The sequence below is a fragment of the Orcinus orca genome, chromosome 14 (genome assembly GCF_937001465.1).
Source record: "Orcinus orca chromosome 14, mOrcOrc1.1, whole genome shotgun sequence".
In the NCBI taxonomy this organism is placed as follows: domain Eukaryota; kingdom Metazoa; phylum Chordata; class Mammalia; order Artiodactyla; family Delphinidae; genus Orcinus; species Orcinus orca.
The window spans coordinates 65,305,864-65,333,745 of record NC_064572.1 but is presented as its reverse complement, the minus strand read 5'-3'; the positions used below and the strand labels follow the sequence as shown (position 1 = coordinate 65,333,745).

The window sequence follows — 27,882 nt, the reverse complement described above, 5'->3', positions numbered from 1 at the left end:
GCGGCTCCGCCTACGCCCCGGCTTAGGTGCGGGGTGGTGAACCACATTTCCCAGCGGGCCTTGCAGGCCTCTCACGCCTGCGCACTGTCAGCTCAGGCAGGCGGGCGGAACTCCCGCGCTATCCAGCCACCTGGTCTCGGTCTCGCCTCGCCTGGTCTCTACCCCTGCATGGAGGGGGTCCCTGTGATAACGGCAGGCACCGCGGGCTCTGCCAAGGCTGAGGGAGCCGCAGCCATGCCGCCCCCGCCTCCCGTCTCCCCGCCTGCCCTTACTCCGGCGCCGGCAGCGGGTGAGGAGGGCCAGCCGCCACTGTCCGAGGCGGGGGCTCCAGGCTGCTCGGGCTCCCGGCCCCCTGAGCTGGAGCCGGAGCGCACCCTGGGCCGCTTGAGGGGCCGCTTCGAGGACGAGGACGAGGAGTTGGAAGAGGATGAGGACCTGGAGGAGGAAGAAGAGGAGGAAGAGGAAGAAGAGATGAGCCACTTCTCGCTGAGGCTGGAGGGGGGCCGGCCGGACTCCGAGGACGAGGAGGAGGTATTGATGGCCCCTGTTTGACCACGCCGGGCCTCCTCAGTTAGGGCCGGGTTCCCCGCTCGCCGCTGAAGCCTTTGGCACTTGCACGGACCCTCACCTCTCCTTGCGCTGCCTGCTTGTGGCGCGGACCGGCCTCTGTCCCGGCCCGGTTCCCTGCCGACTCATATTGTAACGTTTCTGCAGTCCCTTAAGCTCTCTGGGTCCGACTCACTCATTATTGAAGCTACTGCGTGCCAGGGATGTAGGCGCCAAGGGTACCGGCCTGCTGCCCTCCAGGAGCTTACAGTGGGCCAGGGAAACAGTCCATTTCTACAGGGTGTTGAGAGGATGGGAAACCCTTCCCCACCTAGTCAGTCTCTAATTGGGAGATTTTTTTTTTTTAATGGGGCAGCGCATACTTCATAAAGTTAGACAATATACCTAGTTACTCAGAATTAATATTAAACACCAGTATCTGGAAAGTTTGTCCATTTCGCGATAATTCATATAGTAAGATGCCCCTCATCTGGCAATATACAATATCTCCAAAAGAATGAGATCTTTTCGGAACATTGGTTTATATTGTGTTATTGTAACTTTGATGAGAGTGTTTGAAGGGTTGGAGGTAAGGTAACATGTTTCCATGTTGCAAAGTAAGCTACACATTGTTGATAATAAAATTTGGGGATTATCGCTTAAGAATTTGAAAAGGCAAGGACTTGTATTTTAAAACTATTTACATTGTATTTGCAGCGCCTGATAAATCTCTCTGAGCTGACCCCATACATCTTGTGTTCCATTTGCAAAGGTTACTTAATAGATGCAACTACCATTACAGAATGTCTTCATACATGTAAGCATATAGTTCATCATATTTCCAAATAATATGTTGATTTTTTGAAATGTCTTGAAAGTATCCTAATTTCAACATTTTTTTTTCAACAGTTTGTAAAAGCTGCATTGTAAGACACTTTTACTATAGCAACAGGTGTCCAAAATGCAACATAGTAGTACATCAGACACAACCTCTTTACAACATAAGGTAAGAAGAATATATAAGTAAAATTTATATTTTAGGTATACTTTTTCTGAAAGCTTGAAATTGTGTAGTTGGTAATAAATTCTTGACCTATCTCAAAATGACAAGAAAGGGAAATACGTATTCTTTAAAGAAATACATATAGAGCACTTACTGTGTACCAGGCACTGTAATATCCACTGGGAACTTTAAAAAAAAAAAAAAGGCACAGATCTCTTTTCTTGAAGATTTTAATCTCATCAGTCAAGTTGATGAGGCTAGTTTAGGCTTATCCTTTTCTGTGTATCTAGAATTCTATTTTTAAAACTAATACCTGAAATAACTGGCCTCTTTAGAAAAGCCTGTCTGTCATAGGTCATTGTGGCTTATTAAATTTTCAGTTCATGCTCAGTTTCCTAAGGGAAGAAAAACACTAAAGGTGACCTGCTTTCATTTGTTTAGCAAATACTATTATGTTTTTACTACCTTCATAGAAGAGTGTTTTGCAGATGATTCACAGAATTTCAAAATACAGTCTCTGCCCTCAAGCTCACATTCTTATTAAGGGAATAAGACCAGTTCACATGGAACAATTTAGCAAATAGTTCAAGAGTCTATAATTACTTGTAATTATGACCACATACAATTACTTGAGGTTCTCTCAGATGAGAACCATGAGTGCTACCTAAAAGTAACTCAGCTCTGAGAAAGGAGATAGTCACCCCTAAGAGAAAACAGTTACTTACAAAGAACATCATTCACTCTGTACCAAATGCATTTTTCTGAATTCTGAGGTATTCTCCATCCTTTCCTTTTATTAGGTTGGACCGACAGTTACAAGACATAGTGTACAAATTAGTGATCAATCTAGAGGAAAGTAAGTTTATTTTATTACATAGTTGTGAATCCCAGAATCTCTTCTGACTCTGCTAGTTACATTTTAAGTGTAATTTAGTCTGTGTTTTATCATTTTTTAGGAGAAAAAAAGCAAATGCATGATTTCTATAAAGAAAGAGGTCTAGAAGTACCTAAACCTGGTAAGTTTGGGTGTATACCATAATGTATTTATAGATTAAAGAATACTACTTAATAAAATTTACTCCCTTTGAGGTTCTTTTTGGTGATAGCTGGTTATTTTATGATCAAAGAGAGAGAAAGATTTTGAAGGTCATGATTTACTGTAATCCAATTTAATTATTTATAAGGATTAAAGAGTACAGGCTCTGGAGCTATATTGAGTGTGATCCTAGCTCTGCCACCTTACTAGGTGTATGACTTTGGCAAATTACTTCAATGTCTCAGTTTCCTCTTCTATAAAGCAGGGATAATCATAACACTATAAATTGTAAGCATACATTGAATAATACAAAGCACTTAAAACAGTGCCTGGAACATAGTAACTGCTCAAATATTAGTTTTTATGATGATGGTAATGTCACAGTATGGAAGTTAGATTTGGGTGTAAATCTTCATTCTTCCACTTACTATGTGGGTGACTTTAGGCAAATTGCCTAATCTCATTAAACTGTAATCTCATTTTCTTTACAGTTAAAGTACACAAAATTGTAAATCAACTATACTCCAATAAAATTTAAAAGAAAAAACCATTAGTACCTATGGCATGCAATTATAATAAGGGCTAAATGAGATGGTGCATGTAAAGTGCTAAGCATGAGCCCTGAGCCCTGGCACATAGTAGTGCTTATTAAGGGCTACCTATAGCTATTGTTGCTATTATGCTGAGCTCTCTCTGTGGCCCTGATAAACCAGCCATACATGTCTGCCTTCCATTGTGGAGTGCTCCCCAGGCTTGTCACTAATTTCACTGGCTTTGACAGATTAACTGATATTATTTTAAAAAGGGAGAGTGAGTGCTTTATGATCTTTTAAATAGTCAACATAGTTAAATTTCTGTAATTATTTTCCAAAGATCTCAGTTTATGATATTTATATTCTAACTCAACTTTTTTGTTTGGCTATCAAATAGCTGTTCCACAGCCAGTCCCTTCGAGCAAAGGAAGATCTAAGAAAGTCTTAGAATCAGTGTTTCGTATTCCACCTGAACTTGACATGTCTTTATTACTAGAGTTTATTGGGTGAGTACCCTAAACCTCTACCTCTAAACTTTAAAATAAAGAATTTTTTAAGTCCCAACAGTTACAAAATCATCCTGAACTAAGGTCATACCGAGTTTTTCTGATATCCTTTTAAAGAATAATTCTGAAATATTTAAGACTTAGAAAAAGGTACTAAAGAGTAGTAAAATAACCACTTGTATCTCCATCATCTGGCTTTTGAATTAAACCATGCTAATATGGCAGAAGGCACTTGGCTACCTCTTCCTGTTCATTCCCCCCTTCCCTTAGAGGTTAATAACTACTCTCCTAAAAGTAATGATTATCATTCCCATGCATTTTTTTATGTGTTTGCCACATGTGTATCTATTTCTAAACAATATGTAGAATTGTTTTTGGCCACTTAAAAACTTTAAATGGTATCATACCATGTTTTCTAACTTGCTTTTCTCACTTAGCATTGTATGATTCATCCATGCTAAAATGTATAACTAGTTCAGTCATTTTCACCATTGCCTGGTATTCCCTTAAAATAAATATACCATAATTTATCTTTTCTTGTACTGTGGAACACTTTGTTTCCAATTTTTTTCCTATTATAAACACTGTTGCTTTAAGCATTTTTTACGTATCTCCTTATATATATATGAGATATTTTTCTAAGAGTGTAGATTTGCTGTGTCTTGGGATATGTTCGTCTTCAGCTTTACTTGGTTTTGCCAAATTATTTTCCAAAGTAGTTGGATATCTCCCTAATTAATAAAAATTGCTTCTTTCAAACACTGTAGCATATGGTGTACTCCATTATCCTGCAATATTGTTAGGCCGACTGTCATCATAGAGTTGGCCTGTATCAAACTGTAGTTTTCAAAATAATTCCATAGTTTGCAGGATAAACTAAAATGCCTTTCTTGGAAGATCTAGATCTTCCATTTTATGTCACTGATGACTATTTGACTTCTCAGTCACTTCCTCCTTATAACTCTAGGTTGCCTGTATTATTTATTTAGTATCTAGCTTGTACTATGTTGTATTTATCTCTTTATGTATTCATCCTGTGTTCTCAACTGATATTAAGGATCCCTGAGAGGCGAGAAACCTTTCTTATGCCTCCACAGAGCCCACGTAGTAGTGGTTGATGATAATGAAATAAAGATCTCTTTAGAAGAATGAGAAGAAATCATGTAATACCAGACTTTAAACCAGCAATTTCTGTTATTAAAGAATGTGTTCCAACCTAAATGTCCAAAAGGGAACTGGTAAAATAATGGTATATAGCAATGAACATGTGCTAGTAACATATGTGCTAATATGGAACAATTGCCAAAATTCACTTTCTCAAGTGAACAAAGCAAGATGCGGAAGAGAATATATAGCATGTGCTCTTTATGTTTTTCTTAAAAAGCGGATGGTGGGCATATATACATATATATATATTTTTTCCCCACAGGCACAGACCATTCCTGAAAGGACATATAAGAAAATGTTGATAGCAGTTGCTTCTAGAAAAGGGCACTGGAGTGTATGAGTATAGAATTGGAAAAGGTCTTACTTTTCATTGTATTTGACTTTTTACCATGTAACTTGATTTTTAGTAAGTCTAGTTAAGTAAAATTTGAAAATTGAAAGGAATTTATATTTCTAAAAATATTTTCGGGAAATGTAACCTTTTCCACTAACGCACAGTTGGAACTGACAGTTTTTTTATACCTTTTTTGAAAAGTGGCAGTAATGCAAAGATGGCAAATATGTGACAAGTGTGCTACATTATCTCTGTCTGTCCAAAGGAGAAATCAATACTTAATCATGGCAGGCTTTCCTAATGAGTGAGACTTGAGTACTCTGGTCAAAGCAGTCATTACCACTTACTGGAGTTGTTACATTGTTAACACATTCCCTGCTGTAGAAAAAAAGAGCCCTCACTTGGAATAAGAAGATCTCTATTTAAGTCCTAGCTCCTTTGTTATATAGCTTTGTAAAATTGAGGTAATCGCTTTCTGTTTATTCATAAGATGTTTATTAAGGTCCTGCTGTGTACCAGCACAGCACTCTGCTAGCTGCTGGGAATGTAATTGGAGTAAGTCAGCCATGGCTCTTGCCCTCGTGGAAATTGTATTTTTAACTTCTCAGAGCTTCAGCTTCCCTATCTGTAAAACAAGAGAATTGAACCTTATATGTTGAAGATTATGATGAGTAGTCTGTCTACGTCATAAAATAGTCTTTTATCTGTTTTCAAATGGTTATGGGGAAGAAAGCTTCCAATGTGGCAAAGAGTTCTTTTGAAGAAGTCGCCAGCCCCCAGAGTTAAATCCCCACATGTTTACTACATTGAAAAGCTTGGTGTTACCACTGAAGTCAGGCTACTGAGGGTAACCCATAGAAAGCTCTTTCATGGCAGGACAAATGGCAGGTGAGTTTTAACCTGATGCAAGTACAAGGGCAAATTTGGTCCAGCTGGTGACCCTGCTTGAATTGGATTAGCAAAAATCCTGAGGTAGGTTCAGCCCATGGAAGTGATTTTTCAACCACTGGAATGAATATGATATTCCCGGCCCCCCTAAATTTGGTATGCATGTTTTGTGATCTTAAGATAGTCTTGTACAGTACTTCTCCTTTTTGTTCTTCAGTTTCTATGTGTAAAGTAGAAGATTATAAAGCCTTAGGCAGTATAGTGTATATAGAAAGAGCATAGACTTTGAAGAGTATAACTGAAGGTATGTAACCCCTAGGATGTAGCTTAACTTCTCTGATCATCAGTTTCCATATTTCTAAATTGGGGATTATAATACCAACTCACAGGATTGTTATAAGAATCAACATATGGTATTTCTAACATGTCTAAACTATTATCAGTATATGAATATTGAAATAATGCAGGGTCATTCAGAAATAAAGGTTAAAGTAGTCTGTGGTGCTGTAATGTGTACAATATCTGCCTAGTAAAGAAAATGGACTCACATGAAATAAGTGTATGAGAGAAGATATGGCAAAAATTTAATGCAATCTTAAACTCAGTGGTGTTTAGTAAACCAGGGAGGTGCTATCCCACTGTATGCTATGTTATCCAACTGGGGTCTTATGTTCAGCTCTAGGCACTACATTTTAAGAGAGATGTTAGTAAATTGAGGTGTAATCAGAATAGTAAAAGGTGTGAAAACTATGTCATGTGTAGTAGCAGAAAGATTGAATCTAATTCACAAGAGTACCAAAAGGCAAAACTAGGACCAATAAGTATAAGTTACAGGGAGAAACATATTTGATTCAGTGCAAGCAAGCAATATCTAACAAAGTTGCCCACAAATGGAATGAACCGACTTGTAAGTTAAGAAGCTATCTCAAAAAAAAAAAAGAAGCTATCTCTTTAGATATTCAAGCAGAAGCCAGATGCCCATATATCATGGATTCTATAGAGATAATTCTTATAATGAAAAAGATATTTTATTTATTTAGTTATTTTGGCTGCGCAGCTTGCAGGATCTTAGTTCCCCAACCAGGGATCGACTTGCGTCCTTGGCAGTGAAAGCACGGAGTCCTAACCACTGGACCACCAGGGAATTCCCAAGGATATTTTATTTTGTAGCTCTTAAGATATTATAACCTTAGATTTACATCTATATATAATGTGTATACATAACTTATGTTTTATGTTTGTCAGTATAACATATTCTATAGATATTTATACTATCTATATTGTATATTAATATATTTCTCTATATTTGTATTATAAGAATACTCTAGATGATGCAATTGTGATCTTGCCTATTCTTCACAACGTGATAGGGAAGAAAGAATGTGAGCTTTGGGAATTCCCTGGCGGTCCAGTGGTTAGGACTCAACGCTTTCACTGCCCTGGCCCAGGTTCAATCTCTGGTCAGGGGAACTAAGATCCAGTGCAGCATGCCCGAAAAAACCAAAGAATGTGGGCTTTGATATGTACACCCGCGTTTGAAACCCAGCTTTATTACTTACTAGCTGTGTGACCTTAAGCAAGTTATTCAGCCTCTCTGAGCTCAATTTTCCTTATCCGTAGAATGGTGATTCTAATGCCTGACTTAAAGGGTTACTGTGAGAACTGAAAGAAACACATGCATAATATATGAAGACCTAATATAATGCCTGGTGCATAGTAGATGGTCAAAAAAAGTTTGTTCCTTCTCTCCTCATGATATAAAAGTAATTGATTTAATCAAGAAATCTCTTCGTACTTTTAGAGGAAAAGCAAACTGAGTAAATCATGCCCAGGTGATTATGTTACAAGTAAAACAACAGGAAATGTAGCAGCTTTCTTGTAAGGACTCTATCTTGTAAACGTTGCTATCAAGAAAAAAACACATTAATTATGACAGAAAGAAAGAAGTTTTACTTTAAGCTAGAAAATGTTAGAATGCTACATGTGGGGGAAATATAAATATTAAGAGTATACTTTTAACTCCTGGAAGTAAATATACAAAGCAATGTAAAATACTGTATAAAACTGCCTTTGCCTTACCACTAGGTGGCAGATATGACAATTAACTACATTTGTTTATTTCATAAAGGGTTAGGTGACCGTGTTTTAAAATTAAGTTGATGTTCCTCAAATATGTGTATTTATGTTATTTTTCTGTGTTATATAATTAAACATATAGTTCAAAATTGATTAATTTTGCTTTCGTTTTTCAGTGCTAATGAAGGCACGGGACATTTTAAGGTATTTTACTTTTATTTTTCATTTACTTTACAAGAGGACCCTGTAGCACACAAATTTAAGATTAGCAATCATATGGAGACTGTCTTCAGTTACAGTCTATAAAATTTGTTCTGTAAATAAAACTTGTTGAAATATGAAGTACATTCAGTAATGCTCTCTTATAATAGGTTTATGAGAAAAGAGTTATTAAGTAGGGATTTGTTATTAATTCAGAACAGTGGTCTAAGGAAAAATAAGTGAGTAATTTTTAAAACTGAAACCAAATGCTGTGTTAATTCGGTGATTAAAAAAATGTCTCAAAGCATTTTTTGCATATTTGGCATTTAGAGTTAAATATGAGCTTAAAATTTCATTTGCATGTAACATCTTTGGTTGAAGTTAGCCTGCCCCAACTTGTTACTTCAATCATTTACTGAAACTTTAAAGGTAAGAATGAACTCTTTTGTAACATACTTAAGTTCAGAGTTGTCTTAAAGGCTTCAGCATCACAGGTGCCATTGTACACAGTGTTGCTCCTATAGTATGAATCATTCAGGAAAAGGTGACTTTTTTAAAAGGGGTAAATCAGGCCTATAGTTACTTGGGATTATAAATGTATAAGGAAATAATTGACTTTGATCTGGTTAGATTTTCAGTGACTTTGTCAAAGTCTATACTAAAATATGGGTGGGGCTTCCCTGGTGACGCAGTGGTTAAGAATCCGCCTGCCAATGCAGGGGACACGGGTTCAAGCCCTGGTCTGGGAAGATCCCACATGCCGTGGAGCAACTAAGCCCATGTGCCACAACTACTGAGCCTGCATTCTAGAGCCCGTGAGCCACAACTACTGAAGCCCACGCGCCTAGAGCCCATGCTCCGCAACAAGAGAAGCCACCACAATGAGAAGCCTGAGCACCGCAACCAAGAGTAGCCCCCTCTAGCTGCAACTAGAGAAAGCCCGTGCACAGCAATGAAGACACAGTGCAGCCGAAAAAATAAATACATAAATAAGTTCAAAAAAAATAAATAAATGAAAATAAATTTTAAAAAAAACACCTAATAAAAAATAAAATAAAATATGGGTGAATTATACCTGGTTGGGCATAGTGTTTTGTTTTGTGACTATAATGGCTTAGGAGGCATAGGAATTGAATTGAAGCATAGGAATAAATGAGTACTTTTCTGGATGAAGTATATTATAGGTTTTTCCCAGAGATCATTGTGATGGAGGGAATGCAGTGTTAGGTTTGGTAACTTTTTACCTCTTCTAAGTTGTAAAATAACCAAACTTATGGTGATTAACTTTAGGAAGTCCTTTCATAGTGTACTGGGTGGGAAAGTAGCATGTAAGTTTCTATATGGGACAACTGTAGAGTCATATGCTCCTAGAGTTCACTGAAGACACCTGTCCAGTGACCTGTAGTAGCCAGACGAGCCAACAGAGTATAAGAATGTCGTGAAGAAAGAACTAAAAATTAAATTAAAATATTAGCCTATTGCTTCCGCGAAAGCACATATGCGCTTAGAATATTTATGTAGTTCTGATCCTCGTACATCAAAAAAATATGACACTACCACCTATGAAGTGTTCTTGCCAAAAGAAATGTGAAGCTGATCATACCCCTAGATTACTAATTTACAGGAAATCCAGGGGACACAGGAACTTATTAAATTACTTTGTAAGAATATATAATAAGCCAAATCTAGACAGTGGAAAACTGCAGGACAAACAGTTCTGTTTCTCCAGCAAATAAAAGGGAAAGATGTAAAGAGGGAACATGTAGATAGAACATACTGATTAAAAGAGACTCAAGGGACATCAGTGTATGGCGTTTATTTGGATTGGATTTGATAATAAACTAAAAAATTTATGAGATGATAGCCCCAGATTGTAAGTAATCCAAATATCCATCAACTGATGAATGGGTACACCAAATATGATATATCCATACACTGGAATAGTATTTGGCAATAAAAAGGAATGAAATATTGATACATGCTACAACCTGGATGAACCGTGAAGACATGTTAAGTGAAAGAATCCAGGCACCCAAAGACCATGTTATATGATGCCATTTATATGAAATGTCCAATATAGGCAAAAGCATAGAGAAAGGAAGTAGATTAGTGGTTGCCAGAGGCTTGGGGGAGAGGGGAAATTGGGAGTGATTACTAATTGGTAAGAGTTTCTTTTTGGGTGATGAAAATGTTCTGAAATTAGATAATGGTGATAGTTTCACAACTTTATAGATGTACTAAAAACCATTGAATTGTATACTTTAAAATGGTGAATTTAATGGTATGTGAATTATATCTCAATAAAGCTGTTAAATTTTAAAAAACAAGCCAAGATCCAATAGAAACTTCGAATAGAAGCATTATTTGTAGTATGTTTAGTGTATACATTTGAGAGTACAAAAATATATCTGATAAAAATAATATATGCATAAATTAGAATTTTAGCTTGAGTCCATCACTGGTTATTACATTTTGTGTGTGAAATCTTTGTTTTATTTTTATTTTCTCTGTAATAACAACCCTAAAAATAATAAAATCATTTTCTACTAGGTAAGAAAATTGAGATGGTGAAATTTGTACATTTACTGTCTATTTTCTGATATCAAGGAATTTTAAAGTATGATAGTGGTATTATGTTTTTAAAAAGAGTTCTTATTTTTTAGAGATACATACTGAAGTATTTACAAATGAAATGATGTGTCTGGGGTTTGCTTCAAAACAAAACTGGGGAATGGGGGCCAGTAAGCAGTTGGGGTAGGAAATGGATGGGGGATACTTAAAACAAGATTAGCTGTGAGTTGATAAAGCTAGGTTTATAGAAGTTTATTACACTGTTGTTATAGTTTTGAGGCATTAAGTTTTCAGTGTTAACTAATGATACTGATGTTAGTTTGCAGGCTTATGTCTATAAGAGGTAATGAATATATTGTTTTAGAAACAAATGATCGTATTTCTGCATATTTTGACTTTTTATTTTGCTAAAACAGTCATTTTTTAATATTTTCTTAGCTAACACATTGGCAATCTTAACATTTTTCTTTTAATTCTGTATTTATAAGGGAATTCTAGCTTTTGATATTATAGCTCAGCATTCTCTACTACTTAAAAAGCTGTTTTTATACCTTGTCTTTTATTTATTGTTCAAATAAATATGTCTGACTAGGATGATGCCTAGTTAAACTATTCACCATGTACACTTATGGCATGAAAATCATAAAGTCTGTTTGTTACATTTAATTTAAAAGTGTTTCACCAAGCAGTCATTTAGTTCAGAAAATTTTTTCTTTCACTTTTAATTATGAAAATGTTTAAATACACTGAAGAGTAGACAGAATAGAACCTCCATGCATCCATCACACAGCTTTGCCAATTAACTAATGACCAATTTAATTTCTTTTATACCTCCATCCACTTCCCTTCTTTCTTTTTTTTTTTGGCCTTGCCACACGGCTTGTGGGATCTCACTTCCCCACCAGGGACTGAACCCGGGCCACAGCAGTGAAAGCGCCAAATCCTAACTACTAGGCCACCAGGGAATTCCCACACTTCCCTTCTTTCTTTCTTTTTTTTTTTAAATTTATTTTTATTTATTTATTTTTGGCTGTGATGGGTCTTCTTTGCTGCGTGTGGGCTTTCTCTCTAGTTGTGGCGAGTGGGGGCCACTCTTCGTTGGTGCACATGCTTCTCATTGCGTTTGCTTCTCTTGTTGCAGAGCATGGGCTCTAGGTGCATGGACTTCAGTAGTTGGGGCTCACCGGCTCTAGAGTGCAGGCTCAGTAGTTGTGGTACATGGGCTTATTTGCTTCCTGGCATGTGGGACCTTCCCAGACCAGGGGTCAAACTCGTGTCCCCTGCATTGACAGGCGGATTCTTTTCTTTTTTTTTTTTTAATTTATTTATTTTTAATTTTTATTTTTGGCTGCGTTGGGTCTTTGTTGCTGTGCACGGGCTTTCTCTGGTTGCGGCGAGCGGGGGCTTCTCATTGCAGTGGCTTCTCTTGTTGCGGAGCACGGGCTCTAGGGGCGCGGGCTTCAGTAGTTGTGGCTCGCAGGCTTAGCAGTTGTGGCACGTGAGCTCTAGAGCACAGGCTCAGTAGTTGTGGCGCACAGGCTTAGTTGCTGTGCGGCATGTGGGATCTTCCTAGATCAGGGCTCGAACCCGTGTCCGCTGCATTGGCAGGCGGGTGCTTAACCACTGTGCCACCCTTCTTTCTAATATTATTCTGAAAGAAATCCCTGGCATTTTGCCATTTCATCTGTAAAGTGTTTCAGTACTCTTAAAAGATGAGGCTCTTTTTTTAATGACCACGTAGCATACCAAAAAAAAAGTTACAAAATGTCAGTGTTGAGAAAGATAAAAATAAAGAGACAGACCTATTCTAGATTAAAGGAGATTACAGAAACATGACAACAAAATGCAGTGTGTAATCCTTCATTAGATTCTGGATTGAAATAAGAACAACTTGTAAAGGACATTATTAGGACAACTGGAGAAATTTGAATTTGGACCCATTTAGATAATTGCACTGTATTAATGTTATAAATTTCCTGATAATTATATTGTAGTTATAGAGGAGAGCCCCTTTATTCTGAGATGATAACTGCTGGTATATTTAGGGGTTAAATATCTCAATGTCTGCAAGTAACTTAAATAATAAATGTACAGGTATATACACACATATTACATACATTGGAAGAGGTGAAGCAAATATAGCAATGTTAATCATTTGTAAAGTAGGTGAAGGCTATCTGGATCTTCATTTACTAGTGTAACTTCTTTGTAAGTTTGTGATTTTTCAAAAGGTTGAAGGTGGTGAATAAAAAGAAAATGAGTTTCTTACCAAATATCTAGTCAGTGTACAAGTTTTTATCTCAGCTGTAGTGGGTGTTTTGTTTTGTTTTTTTAACATCGTCGTAAATCAGGATCCAAATAATGTTCACACATTGTGATTGGTTGATAGGTTTTTAAATCTGTAAGTTTTCTGTTTCTTTTTTCTTGCAATTCATTGTTGACAAAGCTGGGTCATTTGTGCTATAGTTTCCTACAGATGGGGTTTTGATGTTGCATCTCTGTGCTGTGATTTAATGTGTTCTTCTGTCCTCTGTCTTTCCCATAAACTAGTAGTTAAGTCTGAGTGTTAATCAGACAGGTTTGATTTGAGGGGACCAAGAATACTTCATAGTCGGTAGTGTTTTTGTCCATCTGGAGGCACATTAATGTCTGGTTGTTTGTGTCTTTGTGTTGTTAGCAACAATTGGTACTCAATGTCTAAGCCCATTAACTTAATAGGGTTTGGAAAATGATGCTGTCATTCCTCCTCCTTTTATTAAAATACTTCAATAATGAGGAACTTCTATTTGATTAGCCAGTGGTACCATTCATATAGGAAAGAAAGAATAAATGCTGATTCTTTCCCTTGACTTACAAGGTTCAAAATAATGAGTTGGTTCATTAGCATGCTCCAGTCCTAATCAATTAGGTATTTTTGATTTTGTTTTTACTTTAATATGAACTCATGCATTTAAATATATTTGTGGTTTAAACCCCTTTTAATTATTATCTTTATTGATGTTCAAATTGTCTTATCATAGATAATCATGGTCTATAATAGCTTCCTTGCTATCTCATATGACAAGATGTTCCATGCTCAACTCGTACATCTCTTGCCCCAGACACAGAATCTGTCATTTCTCCAAGGTGTCTTTTGGTGGTATTTCAAATTCACCATCTGGTTGGTAGGGATTTACCTTGTGACTGGGTTGGTAACTATTTTCAGTTGACAGAGGTAGGAATTTTTTCAAGGTAAAATGAGTTGATACCATCTTTTTAAAAGATATTGGGTTGGCCAAAAAGTTCACTTGGAAAAACACAACCAAACTTTTTGGCCGACCCAATATTTTTAGTGGTATGCATTTTCTATAGTCAGAAAATAACTGAATGTCTCTTAAATCGCCCTATAGATTCTACCTTATTGTTTCAACTTTCTTCTCAAATTGACCTGTGTTATAGATGGTAGGGAAGATTGCTGTGCTTAATTTCAAAGAAGTAAAATTCTTCTGTGGAATTTTTCTTTCCTGTTTATATGCAGATGGTAGGAGGCTATTAGATGCAGCAGGAAAAAAAAATGAGTTGACCATTTAGGTGAGAACCTGCTTTGCAGCTTAAGAAAAAAAAGAAAGGCAAAAAACAAAAAAAGCAAATTGTTAAAAAAGCTGGATCTGAATTATATCGGAAAAAATTTCTGTTAACTTGTGAGCCTGCGGTATGAAGACTAAGGTTAACCACGTGAGAAGCCAACTTTGAAAGCCAAGGCCAATGTTTTTCTTTCAGTTACTGGCAGATCTCATAATTCTGTTCTGTGTGGTCTAAAAAGTACAGTATTGATAACTTTAGCTAAGTTGGATTAATCTTAATAAACACTTGGGGGTGAAGTGCTCACCAAGAACTAGAAATGATGAATATTGAATTGTCCTCTGTTGGTATACCTGAAGCCTACTATTGAGATGGTAAGCCCCAGAAATTAACCTTCAGAAATGCACTGGTTGCCAGGCAGGCATCTAGCTAGATAACCCAGGATAGCTTCTCAAGGCACATCATGGGATTCTCATGCTACATCAGGCAGTGCCACCTACAATGCGGTACCTTCATCAAGACTTCACCTGGAGCACTGCTGTATCTGCTCCTTAGTGAGAAAGACTGCTTTCGATTTTCAAGATGATTCTTAAACCTGCGTTTAAAGAACACGAACCTTTGCCATTTTTGTCTAGATTATATCAGTATCCATGATGACAACTAGGTCCTCTAATTAGATTCCTTTACATAAAGAACAGAATAAATCAATACACTAGTAATAACTAAGTACTTACTATGTGCCAGGAATTATTAATAGTTATTTACGTATATTAACACACTTTCCTTATGATAATTCTATGAGGTAGGTGCTATTAGTATCTCTATGTTAACAATACAAATGGGGAAATGGAGACACAGAAGCGTTCAGCAACTTGTCCAAAGACTTGCAGCTAGAAAGTGGCAGAACCACGGTTTAAACCCAGGCAGTCTCTGGAATATCTGCACTTAACATGCTATCTGCTGCACTGTGGTAATAAGGGATAGATCTATTGTTAGGAAAGTTCTTAAGAAACCAAATTACAGATAAGAGAGCTGAGTGCTGTTATATGGAAGAAATGTGTGCCTAACCTGCCTGGGTCCTCTTGGTAGCAATTCTGGGCTCCCTCTCTGCTAGTGCTAGAAAAACATTGTTCACATTTTCCTAAAAGGTACCCTTTTAGTTCTTATTACCCCAACTTTTCATTTTTATTAATAGTAGTATCCTTAAAATTGCCTCAGAGAGAGAGTGGCTAGGTAAGCATTACTTTCTACTTTAAAACGCTATGGTCTCTCTACCTATCACCTTAGACTGTTGGATCAGATTCCAGCCATATACATCTAGATGTTAATCTTTTTTTTTTCTTTTTTTGCGGTACGCGGGCCTCTCACTGCTGTGGCCTCTCCCGTTGCGGAGCACAGGCTCCGGACACACAGGCTCAGCGGCCATGGCTCACGGGCCCAGCCGCTCCGCGGCATGTGGGATCTTCCCGGACCGGGGCACGAACCCGTGTCCCCTGCATCGGCAGGCGGACTCTCAACCACTGCGCCACCAGGGAAGCCCCGATAATCTTTTTATTTTCCACTTTTAAAAGAAAATTTCAAACTCATACAAAGATAGACAGAATAGTAAAATGAATGCCCATGTACACATCACTTAACTTCAATAATTATAAAATCATGGCCAATCTCAATTCATCAATACCTTTAACACTTCTCTTATATAATCTTGAAGCAAATCCCGAACTATCATTTTATCAGTAAATAATTGTTTGTTTCTAAAAGATAAGGACGTTTTATAAAAACATAATAATGATACTATAATTTTTATTTATTTTTATAACTTGTATCTGAATGTGTAAAGCAGCTTTTTAAATATTTATTTATTATTTATTTTGGCTGCACTGGGTCTTAGTTGCAGCATGTGGGATCTTCGTTGTAGCATGCGGGATCTTTTTTTTTTTAATATTTCTTTATTTGGTTGCACCGGGTCTTAGTTGCAGCACATGGGCTCCTTAGTTGTGGCGTGAGAACTCTTAGTTGCAGCATGCATATGGGATCCAGTTCCCTGACCAGGGACTGAACCTGGGCACCCTGCATTGAGAAGATGGAGTCTTACCCACTGGACCACCAGGGTAGTCCCAATACTATCATTTTTTAAATTTACAGTAATTCCTTAAATATCCACATGCTATTTAAATTTCCTAGATTGTCTTATGAAAATTGTTTTAAAGATTTTTAAAAATCAGGATCCAAATAAGATCCATATATTGTAATTGGTTGATATATCCCTTATTTACAGGCCTTGTATCTTTTTTAGTCTAGCGGTTCCTCCTCAGCCTTGGTTGGTTGTTTTTTTTTTCCCTGAAGTTTTTTTGTTGAAGAAACCAGATTGTTTGAGACATTGAATCTTGGGTTTTTGCTGTCAATAAATTTTACTCTAAGTTTTATTCTTGATGAGGTAGTAAAACAAATCTGTAAGCCGTTCTATTAAAAAAAATTGTTGACATACTTTTTGGAGAGGTGAAGCTAAGCAGGAATTCTTTTTTTTCTTGTTTGATAGATAAATTAACTCAAATTTCATAGTAATTTTTCTTTCATAAATCTATTGAATTATCTTTGCTATAAAATGTGCTTTAAGGTTTATACATTTTATGTATATTTAATCTGAAATTGGTTTGTTTGTTTACTTTTGTAGCCATTGGAAAAGAAGTTTGTCCGAGTTTCAGGAGAAGCAACTATTGGACATGTAGAAAAATTCCTCAGAAGAAAAATGGGTCTTGATCCAGCTTGTCAGGTAGAGTATATGTGTGTAAAAAGACAGGAAGTTGTGAGATTACCTTTAACATATTGAAGAAAGAACCGTCTCTAGGATTTCATGCAGTGGCTTTTGTTTTATGACATTGTAGATATTGTAAATGTTAATTGAATATTGGTACACAGTGATCCCCACCCCCAAATTTAATCACATTTGACTTGCTGCCATTGGTGACCATCTGTGGGTGTCAGAGAAAAGCTGAGGGTGTGAGAACGATTAAAGAGCTTCTAGAGTTTCAGCTCCAGCTCTTTTCTTTTTGATAGTAGAGCAAAAATTTACTTTTCCATCCATTCAGTTCTCTTCAGAGGACATCCTTGGATTTATCAATGTTTAGCTCAAGACACCTAGAAAAGTGGAACAGCTGTCTAATATAGACTCTGTTAGTTTCCTAAGGATTGAAAAAGATCTCTCATTATAGCTATATAATACTTTCTTGTTGTAAGATGGAAATCTCAAACCTCATGTATTGTTGCATATAAAGTGTAAGTAAACTCATAGTTTAATAATGTGGGCCAGTGAAAATGCACGTTTACATAGCTCTGCTTTTTCATTAGTCAAATTTAAAAGGGGTTTTTGTTATTCTCCATCATATGTAAAATTTTATAGAATAATTTTTATCTAAAATGTCTATTTGCTGTAGATCTGAAATTTTGCTGATGTTTTTAGTATCAATATCTGCCAGTACTAAATATATATTAAATTCAATTAAATGTGATTTCTCTTACTGACTTTGACATAATGCTAGCTGTATCTCATGGCAGCTGAAAATTGGAAATGACTTATCTATCACCTTGTAGCCAAAGCATACTTGAGGTTATTCTTAGCCTTTTGGTTAGAAATAGATAGCTGTTTAGGGACTCCTGAACAAAGAATTGTGAGTAATCCCATAATAGTCTATTATTTCTAAAAGCAGAAATCAGAAGACTTGCACCTGATTATATAGAATAAGAAGTGGCACCCAAGAGGGCTTTCTTTAGGATATAGATTACTTCCTCTGTGGCTAGATATTGATCAGAGCCATTTATAAGTTTCACACTGGTGTTTTAAGAAATTTGGTTGCCAAAGCTCTAAATTGGTTTTATTGTGTAAAAATGTGGGTTTATTTTTTCCTCCTATCACAGAATTCAAGGCTTTTAACATTTTGAAATAAAATGATGTAAAATTTGTTTCAGTCTTTAATTTTGTCTCTCAGCTCTTCGCTCTTTAGGTAAATATTTTTTTTTTCTAATTCAGGTACTATATAGCTGGTAACATTCATAAATTACTATTTCACCAAAATGTTAAAATAGTGGAACAGAGAATTATCAAATATGCAGACCCATTTGTGACTAAAATTGTTTAAGCCTTCTAAATCCAAGAGACAGTAAACAAGAGTTACTTCTAATATGAACAAAACATTGAGCTAGTTAACCATTAAACAAAATAAAATTCTTGGTCAACCCAGTCACTTGAGCCTTCTGTGCTGACCTTCCTTAAAACCATTTAGTCCCAAATAGAAAATGTATTATTTGTTTACAGATATGTGACCTTCGTAAATGGTTATTTACTAGCAGGAATGAATGATTACTAGGGGACTGTTAAATAATAAAATACCTTTAAAAGTATTATTTATTTGTGGCAGATAAAAATAAAAAAGGAAGACAGTTCTGAAAGATAAAAAAAATGTAGACGTGTTCTTAAGAGATTTAAGTTAATTCAAATCAGAAATCAATAATTATCTGAGTAGATTTCTTTCACATAAGAGAGCCCAGTGCCTCTGGATCTCCATGGTTGATTTAGTGGTGTTTTGAATTTATTGCTGTCTTATTGTATCTTGTTTTTTAATAACTCTTGTGTTCCTTTGTACATTATTTGACCTTCAGACCTTATTTTGCTTTTTTGAAATGATTACCATATTGATCACTAAATATTCTCTATATAAAAGATGTGGTAGTAGATTTTGTTGTTAATCCTACCATAATTAATTCCGTCTTAAAAGATAGGTTCTTTTTTTTTTAAATAAATTTATTTATTTGGCTGAGTTGGGTCTTCGTTGCTGCGCGGGCTTTCTCTAGTTGAGGCGAGCAGGGGCTGCTCTTTGTTGCAGTGCGCTGGCTTTCTCATTGCGGTGGCTTCTCGTTGCAGAGCACAGGCTCTAGGCGTGCGGGCCTCAGTAGTTGAGGCTCACGGGCTCTAGGGCGCAGGCTCAGTAGTTGTGGTGCACGAGCTTGGTTGCTCCGTGGCTTGTGGGATCTTCCCGGAGCAAGGCTTGAACCCGTGTCCCCTGCACTGGCAGGCGGATTCTTAACCGCTGTGCCACCAGGGAAGCCCAGGTTCCTTTTTTCATTATTTATTTAGTATATGACCTTAACCCTATCATTGAATTGTTTCCAAATCATTTTTCAGAGACCCTAACATGTCATATGGTGTATCCCTACCATTCATTTACTATCTATTGGTACTAAATTGAGCATCTATGTGCTTGGCCTCCAGTACAAAGATGAGACAGAAAATGCCACCAGGTGACTCAGTTGTGTGGGAAAGATATAAAAGTAAACAACTGAATGACAATAGGTTATGATGACTGCCACAAGAGCACAGAGTGAATGATTTAACTCTGGAGAGGTCAAAGAAAGGATTTGAAGAATGGATTTTTTTTTTTTTTTTTTTTTGCCAGACAGACAAAGAAAAAAAGAACTTTCTATCAAAGAAAAGTATGTATGAACAAAGAGGAATGAGTGTGGCACTGGCTCAATCAGTGAAAAATCCTGTCTTGAAAGCTTTAGTGTGATCTTGCTTTTAAAAAGATACGGGTTTTTCTTCCCTTAAGACCATCTTCACGTTATGATTTCCGCTCTGAGATTCAGAAATATCGTAGTTATTCTTCCTAACTAAGACTTAATACTCCAAAGGGTAGAAAGATTATGCAGAAAAGAGTTAGCAAAGCAGACCTGAGGGTGCTGCCTTTGGAAGGGCTGGCTTACAAGGTTGGCCCTTGCCTAGCATCTAGGAAGTTGGCTTGTAAAAAGTTCCCTGTGCTAATATGAAAAGTTACCTAACTATTGAGGGTGTTTCCCCGTACCTAGATTGTACAAACAATGGGTCTATGATGAATAACTGCTTTGCTTCTGGGAGTCTGGAATTTGGTAGTTGCTAGGCAGAGAATGCCAACATGACCATCCCTCAATAAAAACCCTAAACTCTGAGCCTCAACTGGGCTTCCCTGGGCAGAAACACTGCACAAATTGACTACATTTTCACTGCTAGAGAAAAGAGTATGTGGGTGTTATCTCCTCGTGGACTGGGAGGGAAGAGCATAGGAAGCCTGTGCGTGGATTTCTCCAGACTCTACCTACATCTTTTTACCTTACTGATGATCTGACTGTGTATCCTTGCTGTGTTGCTGTAATTACTCATAGCTGTGATCATGCTGAGTCCTGTGAGTCCTTCTAGCAAATTATCAAATATGTGGGTCATGTTTGTGGCACCCTCAGAGATGTGATTCTGTTTGAATGAACTAATTTATGAAGTATTTACAGTCAAGTAACTTAAAAATCAGCATGTAAAATGAGAAGTAGTTTAAATGTTTATCAGGAGGATGGATAATATAGTTTATGATATATTCATAAAATGGAACACTATGCAGCTATTAAACACAGAGAGCTATCTATGCATTCCAAAAGATTCCATAGTATATTAAGTTTTTGTTGTTTGTGTGTGTCTGTGTGTGTTTTAAAAATATGTAGAACAAAATATGTGACATGATCCCATTTCTAGAAGAACAAAACCAAAATCCCCACATGCACACATTGCATTTAGGAGCATATGCATCAAACTGTTAGTAAATGGCTAATCTCTGGGAGTTAAGATTAAGTTGAAAAGAAAATTGTAGTAACCAAATCATAAATGTATACCATGTGGTGAAGCCCACTAAGGGTGGTGGTCTCTGGATAGTTGGATACTTAATAAAAACATAATGTTAGTTTCCAAGTTCTTTAATTTTTCATGGACCTAAGTTCTATGCACAAGATCTGCTGTTAGTGCACAAGATCTGCTATTATTGCTTTCAAGTCCTTTTGCAAACAAGTATTGCTTTGCCAACTTTAAAACTGGTAAGCATAAAACAAAAGTTGTTACTAATCGGAGGTTATTCATTGTGAGATACCACAGGGCTTGACTAACTGACCTATGTACCAAATCTAACCTGCCATCTTTTTATGAATTATGTTGTATTGGAACAGCCATACTATGGCTGCTTTCATGCTACAGTGACAGAATTGAGCACATGTGACAGTGATCCTGAGTCCCACAAGCCTAAAATGTTTATTATCTAGCTCTTTGTAGAAAGTTTGCCAACCCCTCACATGCACTTATCTTTGGAGAAAGATAGACCTGGGGACAGACCTGGGTTCCGATCTGAACTTTGCTACTTACTATAGCCTTGTGACCTTAGGAAAGTTTAATGTCTTTACTTCTTAGTGTCCTATCTGTAAAATGGGAATTACAATGCCTAGCTCACGGGAATGTGAAAATGAGATGAGATAACATATGTCAAATATATAGTGTAACAAATGCTGTGCATAGAGGCCGCTCAGCTAAATGCAACTGCTTTTACTATTCTTACCCAACCATGCTGAAGGTTTTAGGGAAACTAACATGTTGGCAGTGCATAGGATTTTTAGAGTAAACAGAATTTGAAGGTCGGAAATCTGGTTAGGAGACGGTTTCAGTGGTTTAAGCCTAAGAGCAGCAGTTGAAAGAATGATATGAACTTAAAAGGCAGGGTGAAGAAGGAAGCAACAGGACTTGGTAACTGCACGTGAGAAGAAAGGAAAAGGAGAAATAGGAGTTAGAGCTGGTATTTTGGTTTGGAGCAAGGAGAAATTTCATGCTGTAAGCTAAATAGGGACATTAGGAGGGGGAGCCTGTTAAGTGATATGTTATTAATAAGATGTTGAGGACCTGTTCCCACTTTAAGGCAATGGGAAAGGAGTACTTAGTGAAAGAGAATGTAAGGATTTGCATTTCTATTTCTAGCAAGTGAGTATACTGGAATCATATTACAATATAGTATATAACTGTACAACCATATCGTTCTTTCTAGAGCATTCTATATAAAAGTAGATTTGTCTTAGAGCTTTGACCTTACTAAAAGGGCTGAAAAGACCTTGTTAAGATTGTTCCATCTGTAAAACAGTTCCCCTATTGTGTACTTTATGTCAGCAGTAGACTTTCCACTGTTGGAAAATGAGATATTCCTCATTAAGAAAATTATTCAAATAACTAAAGATTGCCTTTTTAAGCATTATAAGCCCTATTAATCATTGTGTCATGAAACTTTTTAAAATAATAGACTTTTCTGTGCCTTCTTGTGCTGAACATATCAAGTATGATTTAACTTGTTCTCAGAGATTCAAGGAAATCATTCTGAATGCCTGTTGTCTGCCCTGCTATGTCCTCTAATGCTCCTTCCATTTTACTTTATTTGTAAAAAGTTTCTAAAATCTTTCTTGAGAACGTTTAATCAGTCTAAAATAGCAAAGACTAGTCTAAAAATAATTATGTTGATCTTCCTCATTTTGTCATATGGTTTTCTGAAGCAGGAAAGCAAACTTATACTCTTATTTGCCTGTAGGTAGATATCATCTGTGGTGATCACTTGTTAGAGCGCTATCAAACTCTAAAGGAAATTCGACGTGCAATAGGTGATGCAGCAATGCAGGTAGGTCTTAGACTTCACCATATTTATGCCTAATGGACAAGTTATTTAATGAAAGAAAAATGTTCCATGTTATCAATAAATTTTTAATAAACTATAATTTTCTTGAAATTATCTGGACTGAAAATAAGAAAGCTAATGTTTATTGAATGCTTACTGTGTGTCAGGCATTCTTCTAAATGATTTGTATCGATTAGCTCTCTTATTCCTCATAGTTTTATGAGATAGATATTCTTTTTTTCCCAGTTTTAAAGATAAGGAAACCAAGGTACAGAGAGGACATGTAACTTACCCACAGTGAGTGAGTGAGTGAGCCAGGGCTCAAACCCCAGGCAGTTTGATTCTAGAGGCCTTTTTTTCTTTTTTCTCTGTCCAGTATTGCAGTAGAGCTTTGAAGACTACTGGGCAAATGTATCTGCAAGGACATTTCTTTAAGAAAAATTTGTAGAGACTCATTAGGCTATAGAGATTCACATACCATTCCTTGCTCAATTGGTAAGAAGCCATGGTAACCGTTATGATGTTTTAATTAGCCTATAATGTGAGTGGGAATATAATATGAAATCTGGTCAGGATACATGAAAAGCAAGATAAGACTTACAATTTTAATGAAGAGAAAGATCCAGTTTCTCCTGGAACTTTACCCTCTAATTCTAAAATCCGTTGGTAGATCATATAGATGAGGAAACTGGTCTAGACAGATTAAGTAACTTGCCCAAGGTCACTTGGCTAGTTAGTGGTAGAATCAAGGTTCACCTATTAAAAAATTTGAGCTTAAAGCTTAGAATCTTAACAAAAGGGTAGCTGAATACTTATTTAGGTGATTATTTGATTATTCTTACATGTTTTTAGAAATATAGCACCATACCAATTGTCTACATTTTGGTAACAAATAATTCAAAAGATTCTTCATAAAATACAAAAGCAAAATTGTTTCTTGGCTAAGTAAAGCATACTTAGAGATATAAACAAAACATTTCTTAAAATTTTTATAAGGTGAAACTTCAGAAATCTTAGAAAATGATTGTCTTTTTTTAAAAAAAATAAATTTATTTATTTATTTTTGGCTGCGTTGGGTCTTTGTTGCTGCACACGGGCTTTCTCTAGTTGCGGCAAGCGGGGGCTACTCTTCATTACCGTGCACGGGCTTCTCTTGTTGCAGAGCATGGGCTCTAGGCGCTCAGGCTTCAGTAATTGTGGCACGTGGGCTCAGGAGTTGTGGCTCATGGGCTCTAGAGCGCAGGCTCAGTAGTTGTGGCGCACGGGCTCAGTTGCTCTGCAGCATGTGGGATCTTCCCGGACCAGGGCTCAAACCCACGTCCCCTGCATTGGCAGGCGGATTCTTAACCACTGTGCCACCAGGGAAGTCCCGATTGTCTTTTTAAAAGTTAAGCTTGATTAGAAATGTAAGAATCTAGGAGTAAAATTGCAAAGTCAGTGGAGTGGGTAGAAAATATGACTTCAATTCAATAAGTATTTACGGAGCACTATTCTAGACATGGGGAGATTCAGAGATGAGCAAGTCCCAGAACTTAAATAACCTGAAATATAATTAATTAAAGTCCTCATTGATAACAATGTGTCATGTAATCTCAGGACCTCTTAGCTAAATGAATAACATATCTCTGCAGTGAAAGCTAGGAGGTAGCAAGTGAGGGAGAGAATGGTAGGAGCTGAGATCTGAGCAGCTGGAATAAAACCATGCAGGACTTTATAGGCTATAGTATGAACTTTGGATTTTAATTGAGTGAAGTGGGAAAGTACTGATTGGAGAGATTTGAGCCAAGGACAGAAGAGACATAAGCTGACTTAACCTTTTAGAAGATTCACTCTGGTTGGATAGTTTAAGAAGACCATGAATGGAGACATCTAAATATAAAATATAAATAATATAAATAATATTTATATATTTCTGTCTATTTATATGGAATATAAACGTAATAGACATCGATTTAAATTTGAATTATAAGGAATTATCTCATTTCATAAAATGCGATTTTATACATGTATTGAAGTTTTGAGATTTTGAAACAGCTTGTAATTGTGAAATATAACTATATGCAAAAAATTGACATTATGTAAAATGTAATTTGTATTCCTGTAAAAATGTTAATAGGATCCTTCTGTGTGTGTTAGAATACAAATTCATTTACTTTGATTAGACTAGTTAGTCTAGAACAGGTCTGATGGTCCGTGGGCCAAACATGGTATGGGACTATACTTTATTTGGCTTATTCTAATTTTTGAGTTTAAATTCCTTTAGCTAAGCATCTGCTCTCTGGTTTACCACTGGTCTCAACATACCCTATTTGACTACATACGTGATTCACATATTCATTTATGTTACTTTTCTGGCCTTTGTGGGCATTTGAATTGGTGAACCCCTTTCTAGAATTCTGGTGAGTTTTCACCGAAGTTGCCAGTAACAGAAGCCAGATTGCAGTGAGTTGAATAGCGAATGAGAAATGAGGAAGTGGAGCCATGAAAAAGCTTAATAAAGAAGAAAGAGAGAGCGATAGCTAGCGAAGAGTTGGAAATGCAAGGCGTGCATGCCACCACTCCCTCTATATGTTGCTCAAAGTAGGCCCATTGCCCATGGCATACTTCCCCAGTGAGCCTTCCTTTCAAGCTAGTTTTCCAGTTCATAGTAGATTAGAAATAACACCTTAAAAACACTCTTTTAAGCAGCCTTGGTGAGAGCACAAAGAATTAAGACCTGATATCAAGAGAGGAGACATAAAAAGACTCAGAAACAAGTTATCTGGAGTCATTTACTGTCAGGTTAAATTTCCCACGACCCCAGAGGACATCACTGTGTTACAGCACAGTGTAGTTACTGTTCATAATGATGACTCTGGATATCAAAGAAAGGGTAAATTGTATTGAACAGACTTCAAGGAGGAAGTAAAATGTATGATACATTAAATGGGTAAGAGTTCCAAAATTTTCTCACTTGTTTTAGTTGTAAGCTGCATTTATGTAGGAAATAAATGTTTTATTTTCTTAGCAGATCCATGATATTTTATGATAATTGAGTCTTTTTTAGAGAAGTCCAGTGCTTGGGTGATATATTAAGTAATCTGTGCAGAATGAAATGTGTATCTTTTAGTTCTTTTTGAAGAAATGTTTTGCCATAAACAACCGTGACTAACTGTGGATACCTGGTAGTTTCAGAATTTTCTTCTGAGAGTCATTAAAAAGGCACATTAACAGGGAGTGTTTAGTAATGAAGTGAGTGAACAAGCAAGTTTATTTATCTTGGACTCTTTATTCTCTTTAAATCAAAGAATTTCACATTCGTGTTGGGTTACGAAAAATAAACTATCTTTGACTTGATCATTTACGTAACTGATTTTTAAATAACTGCAGAACACTTATTTTCTTTTCAGGATGGTCTGCTGGTCCTTCATTATGGACTTGTGGTTTCTCCTTTGAAAATTACTTGAAGATTCTAAGGGTATTGTGAGGAGGGAAACAAAATAAGGAGACTTCTGCAGGATTGCATCTCACCAAAGAATTCCACAGAATGTGTAATTGTTATCACTTTGTGCTGTTTGAGACATAACTTATCTATTTTCAGCACCAAGAATCATAGGATTTATAATTACAACTTGGTATTATAGAATGCATCTGTTTTACTAGAGACTATATATAAAAAAGCATCCACAGCTCAGGGGGAAATTTTTAAAGCAATGAATTTTTATGATTTCAAATACTTTGACATTGATTTTGTTTCGTAATCTTTGAGGTAAATCAGTTACTGTTTTTGTTTTTGTCTTCATTGAGCCATACCCCTTTCAAGTTGGTGGTTAGGATTCTGCTCTCTGAAATGGCATCAGTTGGTCAGTCACCCTTTCAGAAAAGAAGTGTGCTTTTGAACTGAAGATTTAAAGCCAGTCTTTGTTAAATTACAGAATGTACCTCTTAGACAAAGACCAAAACTATGGGCCACTTTTTGTATGTTGCCATCTTATTTCGAACTTGTAACTTTTTTTTTTCAACCAGCAACACTACTAAAGAGATATTATTCACTTCTAAAAGGGATGGATTATAATTTGTCTGTGTGAAGAGACTGTCTCCTGTAGGGTTTATGGCCCGTACCATAAGCCTTCAGTGTAATAAACACTCCTTTAACATACCTTACAACGAGGGGTGCCTCTTTGCAACAGTATTTTTATTTTTTGAATGTTAGTTTGATTAACATTCATTTTGAGTACGTAATGTGATTGTCAGTACCTTGTAATGGCACTGCTTTTGAAAGTAATTTAAAAATTTGAGTGAATTTGAGAAGTTTACAGAATACTTGTTCATTGTTTCCTCAGTAAGTCAGTTTAATGTTCATTTTCGCATTACTTTGTCACTGGGATAAAGAGTACGGGTGTTTGAGAGCTCACTCACTTGCATGCAAATATTTCAGTTTTAAAGACTATTTTGCCTAAAATTATCATTGTGATGCTTTCTAAAAGAAATATTTTGTAGACCTTATTTCACTGCAAAATTTCCAAGTCTGCATAAAAGCAATTACAATTGGAGAAAGATTGGCAATGTTTTATAAAGCATTTGTGAATTGTGTATAAATCTCTTCTAACATTTAATACAATTTTTTTAATAAAAATTTATTTTAACCTATTTTGAAATGTTTGTGTTTATTGTGGAATTTTAAAAAATAACCAAAACTCTTTAAGAGACGACATAGCCAAATCAAAGTTAAACTGTGCCATCAGAATAGATATTTTATAAACATCTTTACCTTCACTGGTTATACTAGATGCCTTTATTTGACAATGGACAGAATAGCAACTATGGAGCTCATTGCCTCTTAAATGTTTCTTGCACAAATTACTTACTATTTTTATTCTTGTCCCATGTTAACATCTGTGTTGGGGATCCAAACTCTCAGGTTTAATGGTTCACAAGAAGGACTCATGGGACCCAGAAAGCTATTATACTCTTGGTTATAGTTTATTA

General features: G+C 36.4%; 2 protein-coding genes across 2 annotated transcripts in view; both read left to right on the top strand.

The window, feature by feature from the left end:
* The window catches only part of NT5C2 (5'-nucleotidase, cytosolic II), a 307,851-nt gene that overhangs the window by 96,697 nt on the left and 183,272 nt on the right, over positions 1-27,882 (top strand). The window lies entirely within an intron of this gene.
* Positions 81-27,543, top strand: PCGF6 (polycomb group ring finger 6). Its single transcript, XM_004265895.4, has 10 exons — positions 81-531; positions 1,264-1,363; positions 1,456-1,552; positions 2,350-2,405; positions 2,506-2,565; positions 3,516-3,624; positions 8,266-8,293; positions 17,097-17,195; positions 22,831-22,917; positions 26,304-27,543. The coding sequence occupies exons 1-10, from the start codon at positions 169-171 to the stop codon at positions 26,358-26,360; spliced, it is 1,056 nt and encodes a 351-aa protein (XP_004265943.1). The 5' UTR covers positions 81-168; the 3' UTR covers positions 26,361-27,543.

Coding starts and splice junctions, on each gene's coding strand:
- PCGF6 (XM_004265895.4), top strand. CDS start 169: ATGGAGGGGGTCCCTGTGATAACGGCAGGCACCGCGGGCTCTGCCAAG. Junction 3,625..8,265: donor TTATTACTAGAGTTTATTGG/GTGAGTACCCTA, acceptor TTCGTTTTTCAG/TGCTAATGAAGGCACGGGAC. Junction 8,294..17,096: donor AAGGCACGGGACATTTTAAG/GTATTTTACTTT, acceptor TTACTTTTGTAG/CCATTGGAAAAGAAGTTTGT.